Consider the following 5,642-nt stretch of genomic DNA (forward strand, 5'->3'; position numbering starts at 1 on the left):
ATAGATAGATAGATAGATAGATAGATAGATAGATAGATAGATAGATAGATAGATAGACACTCACAGTATATTGAAAAGACTGTGCACTTGAAGATTTCCAACATCTTGTCTGCTGATATTTACCTCATTGCCGAGGCCATCGACCACAGAGATGTAGTTTGGTTGGGACTTGTTGGGGTAGGACAACAAGATGTCGTAGGGCACCAACTCCACTGAGTCCAACCCAAAATCCAGCCACTCTTTCTGGATCTGCTCCGCATATTTTAGGTTCTGCTCTGTTCCAGCCAGATGGGGGAGCCGGGTAAATTTCCTGTGAAGACAATTTCCTGACACTCATTTAATTCGTATGGCCTCGGAGCCACCAGGGAATAAAATACCACCGTTCAGTTAGCCGTTTATATGGTACTAAAGTATTTTAGTGCCTGCTAGACGTAAAGTTCAGGTCTCCTAAAGAGAACTCTACAGCAAACCTTAAATCGTTTCAGGGTAAAGGACTTTTCAGGTTCAGTGAGTCAGTTTAGTTTTTTTTTGTTTGTTTGGTTTTTTACCTGTGATGTTCTCTGATCCGGTCTGTCTGCATTTCTTCCAGAAACTCCTTCAGATGTTTGTTCACATCTTTGTGCTTTTCAGAGTCTGAATGCGACGGCTTTGCAAACCAACCTACAACACACACACACAAACAGAAAACTATACAGTACTCGTGTTTACAACACACAGAAGAGGATTTTAATTTCAAAATTCTGAGATTAAAGTCAAATTTCAGGAAAAACAAGTATTTGTTTGCACTGTGGCGCTAATCCTCTTCCGTTGTGCATGGATGACTGTTATGAGTAAAAAAACGAGTGTTCAAGATATATATATATTTTTTTTACATTGGCAGCAATGGTAATCACATATGTTATGACCATAAAACGACCACCTTGTTAAAATAGACGTGGTTAAGGAGAACAAGTGTGAACCTGCTGTGAACACAAACATGTGAAGTTTGTCAAATTGGTGACAAATCACAAGGAACACTGAAACAGGACCACACACGTCATTCTGAGCAAGTCTAAAGCTAATTACGTGCTCTACTTGCCAAATATTGACATTTCTAAACAATTTGCGTGGCTTCCTGAGAACTTGTTTTCAAGAACTAAACTTTACTTGAATCAAACCAATAAGTGCCAGGTTGTGTTCCTGTTCCTTACCGATAATAAAGCCTGAAAAGAACAAAGCTGCCACAACAACAATCCACCAGATCCAGCGAAACATTCTGCCCTCCTTCCTCATTTTCCAGCAGCTCCCAGTTCAACACACTGCATGTATGCTCTGCAGAGACACAGATAAGGAGTAATTTGTTTTACTAGTGCACTGTGGGAGAACAGGAGAGTGAGATGGGGTGAGGCAGAGAGAAAAGGACGGGGGGGGGAGGTGACGGTGTTTGGCTGAAAGAGGCAGTGAGAGTAATACTGGAGAAGGGAGCCAGTCATTAGAGCTTTGCTTTGTCAGGACACTGACTGTTGTGTGGTGCACCTTGGCCAATAATGTGCTGCTGACTCAGCGGTTCTCATTATGAGAGCAGAGGAGCTTTGTGTTGTTTTTAAGGAAAATACAAGCTGAAATTTAAATTAAATGTAGGAGAAGGTCAGGAGTTCTGAAAAAGGAAAACATGAAAAACTGACATGAAGTGTGATTTAATGTTGACCCCACATGCAGGCAGACACCGGTGTCTCTCAGGTAAAAAAATAAACATTTATTTAAACACGAAAAAAGCAAAAGCTGTCGGGCAGCAAAACTTGCATGAATGAAATGACAGGAGGAACAGAACATGTCAGGCTGTGGTGCACAATCCACGAGCAAAGGAAAAAACACGTGCACTGTGTAGGGAGACTGACAAGGCATGCCTTAGGACTTAAACGCCGAAGCAACTTATTTATGTTTTTTCCCCACATTTATAAACCAAAATTTGGCTGAGATATGACTGTTTTCATTCATTCTGACTGAATATATTGACCATATCATACCAATTTATTTATAGAGCACTTAAAACAGCAACAAGGCCAACCAAAGTGCTGTACAATAAAAACAAACAAGCACAGTGGACAGGAAAACATAGCATAAAAATACAAATAGCAGCAGATAATAACTAAATGGCCAACACTGTAGAATACAGACAGGATCAAAACAACTCACACCGTGTCAAAGGCAAAGTGGGTTTTCAAGCGAGACTTAAAGACTGTGAGTGTGGGAGCCTGCCTGACATGCAGTGGCAACTCATTCCACAGTCTTGGACCTGCAACAGAGAAAGCCCCGTCACCTCTGAGCTTACGACGTGTTTCTGGAACTGAAAGGAGCATCTGGTCTGCTGACATCAGAGAGCGCGGTGGGAAATATGGCTGCAGAAGATCAGTGAGATAGGATGGGGCAGAACTGTTCAGTGATTTAAAAACATACAAGTATTTTGAACTGGATCCGAAGGTGAATGGGTAGCCAGTGCAGGGAGGCCAAAACTGGTGTAATGTGCTCTCTATGGCCTGTACCAGTTAAAAATCGGGCTGTAGTATTTTGGACCAGTTCTAGTTGTGCAATGGAGGACTGACTGATTCCAAACAGAAGTGCATTGCAGTAATCGAGCCTGAATGTTATGAATGCATGGATCACTGTCTCAAGATTCTTTTTGGAGAGTATAGGTTTCAGCTTAGACAGCTGCCTCAGCTGAAAAAAAAACAAAAACAAAAAAAAAAACAACAGAATTTAACAATCATGTTAAATGACATGAGGAGACATGAGGAGGTCCTGCCCCAGGTGGAGGAGTTCAAGTATCTTGGGGTCTTGTTCACGAATGAGGGAAAAATGGAGCGTGAGATCGATAGGGGACCGAAGATGGACCCCTGCGGTACCTCCCATTGAAGCGCTGCCGATGCTGAACTGAAATCTTTGACGTTGACACAAAAGGTTCTGTCAGGGAGGTAGGAGCTAAACCATTTGAGGGCTGACCCTGTGATGCCCACCCATTGCTCCAGCCTAGAAATGAGGATCTCATGGTCGATGGTGTCAAAAGCAGATGTAAGGTCCAATAGGACAAGCAGCACAGAATCACCTGCATCTGTGGCTAGGTAAATGTTGTTAAAAACCTTCTGTAGAGCAGTTTCAGTGCTATGGAGAGATGTGAAGCCAGATTGGAATAACTCTAAGATAGCGTGATCCTCCAAGAAACATTTCAACTGAGACTCAACTATTTTTTCCAGTAGTTTAGAGGTGAATGGGAGTCTGGAGACAGGGCGGAAGTTGAACACGACTGAGGGGTCAAGGTTAGGTTTTTTTCAGGAGAGGTCGGACAGCAGTATGTTTAAAAGTTTTTGGCACCACACCTGATGATAAACTTCTACTCACAATAGCGAGAATAGATGGACCCAGAGTAGGAAAATCCTCCTTTCCTAGTCGAGGGGGGACCACATCAAAGGGGGAACCAGAAGGATTCATGCTACACATTACCTGCTCCAGAGAGGACAGAGAGATGGGCTCAAAGTGGTCAAACACAGTTAAATTTTCAAGAAATGCGCAGCGAGTCCTCCCATACACGCACCTGCTTCTGCATCTCGGCTTTTGAAATACAGCTGATTTGACCGTTAAAGTGCATTTATTAAGCAAAAGTTAGACTGAGACACACCTTTACTATAATTTTTTAGGTGTTTATCTTGTTAAATTTCGAAGAAATACACAGCGACTCATCCCTCTGCACGCTCCTGCGAATCAGGTTTTGAAATGCAGCTGGGTTGACCGTCAAAGTGCATTTATTAAGCAAAATTTCAACTGAGATACACCTTTACTATAATTTCAAACAAACAAATAAATGTTTTGAAGTGTTAGTCTTATTAAATTCTTGTTAAAGTCCTCTTGTGCATGCTCCCGCCATTTGGCAGCCCATTAATTTGTGGCATAACACCGGTCCACATTTCCGTGTTGTCAGCGGTGACGCATAATAGATGCGATGCATACGGCGATGCATACGGCGAAGCAACGTATTTATGTTTTTTCCAACTTTATTAGACATACAGTATTTGGACTGATGCGACTTATAGGGCGGTGCGACATGTAGGTTGGAAAATACGGTAGAATTTGAGACAGGTGAGATAGGAGTTGACAACAAGGAGGGAAAACACGGGAGAGTAGAGGAAACACATGGCTCTGAATGGAACAAAATACAGATTCCCACATAAAAATGACCTTCAGCTTGTGTGTTTATTCTAAATACATTTAAAACGGTCACAAGTTTACAGCTACAAAACTTCTACGCTAAGAAGTTTATTGGATTGAAAAAAAGTTTCATTAAAGACCTATCTTGAAAGAATGCGTATTGCCCACCACCTTTCATGCCAGAGATGTTATATGAAATCTCCTCTTTTAAAATAGTCTCGACCTCCTGATTTCCTGAGATGTTATGCTCAGAGTACGAGTTGTGAATGACTCAGCTACTACCACATTGAAGTTCAGCACCATTTCTGGAAAACAAGACGGACACAGCTGGTTTTGTGCTGGCTATTGTTAATTAGCTGTGGTGGCCTTCTTGAATGGGATCGACCCCAGATAACTAATCTGATGTAAATCTAATCCAAGTGCTTCTTTCTGAAAGTTTCATTAAGAGTAATTTGTGAGCTATTTTGCTAACAGACAAACTGGATGGGTTAAAACTATTTGTTTTATTCAGCTATTTCCGACCTTTGCTCAACACACATCTGCGTTGTAACACGGACTCTGTTTGGTTGAGAAAACAACAACAAACAAAGAACAAATCTTGCCACGTAAACTACTTTTGTTAAAGTATCCGGTAGTTTTCTGTCACAGAGGTATGTTGTTTGTGAGAACAAGTTTTTTTTTAAAGCCTGGAAAGGGTTAAAAAGCCTTTGTTTGGTTAGTCTAGCTTAGCCTTGAAGAAGACTTTAGCCTCTTTTTCCACACTCAGCTGATAAAGGTTATGATCATTACTGGGGAGACAAGCTGACTGATCAGCCAATACTGGTCAAAAATGACCAGACTATCCCTTTAAATTTATACTTGGTTTACTCTGATTCTGTTTCTGTCAAGATAATATTTCCTGTGCTCATATTCAGAGACTGACAAGTTTTCCCACATTGCAGTGCAGGCCCTTGCCGACCCCTCCCAGCTCCGTGAACAGCTGTGTGGTGTGGAGGGGGTGCGCTCGCGGGGGAGGTGTGTGTGTGTGTGTGTGTCTACTCTTAGGAATGTGGGGAGTAAACAGAGGTCACAGCAACATGCTTTTTATCTGGAGTTTAACTGAATGAGCAGCTGTGACGAGGTTAATTTGAGCTATTGTTTGGGTCTACCGGTCCTCCTGACATCATTACCCACTATCATAGTTTGACTACTTTGTTTATCCTGGGGGGCGTGAGGTCACAGCAGCTGTACGTGTGCAAGCATTAAGCATAACATAGTAGACATCCTCTTGTGTTACTCTGTGTCCAAGAATCAGCATCACATAAAAGATCATCAATAAAGTTTCATTAGAAAAAAGCATTTTAAATTAGTAACACACGATGGAGGGGGATGTATATTTTATTATATATCCCCTTTTTAAATACTAGGGCTACCCCCCCCCCGATTAATAAAGTATCTATCTATCTATCTATCTATCTATCTAT

The 5,642-nt window shown here is 41.7% G+C and overlaps 1 protein-coding gene across 1 annotated transcript in view; it reads right to left on the reverse strand.

The window, feature by feature from the left end:
* naalad2 (N-acetylated alpha-linked acidic dipeptidase 2) overlaps window positions 1-1,357 on the reverse strand; it is an 11,866-nt gene extending 10,509 nt beyond the window's left edge. The window contains exons 1-3 of the mRNA XM_037678460.1: window positions 1,191-1,357; window positions 549-660; window positions 124-310 (exon numbers count right to left, since the gene is read on the reverse strand). Coding sequence (XP_037534388.1) covers window positions 124-310; window positions 549-660; window positions 1,191-1,272 — 381 coding nt within the window. The 5' untranslated portion in view covers window positions 1,273-1,357. The remainder of the gene's footprint in view (window positions 1-123; window positions 311-548; window positions 661-1,190) is intronic.
* Between the last annotated feature and the right edge of the window lie 4,285 nt (window positions 1,358-5,642).

Source organism: Nematolebias whitei, chromosome 6 (assembly GCF_014905685.2).
Source record: "Nematolebias whitei isolate Nwh7 chromosome 6, NemWhi1, whole genome shotgun sequence".
Taxonomy (NCBI): Eukaryota; Metazoa; Chordata; class Actinopteri; order Cyprinodontiformes; family Rivulidae; genus Nematolebias; species Nematolebias whitei.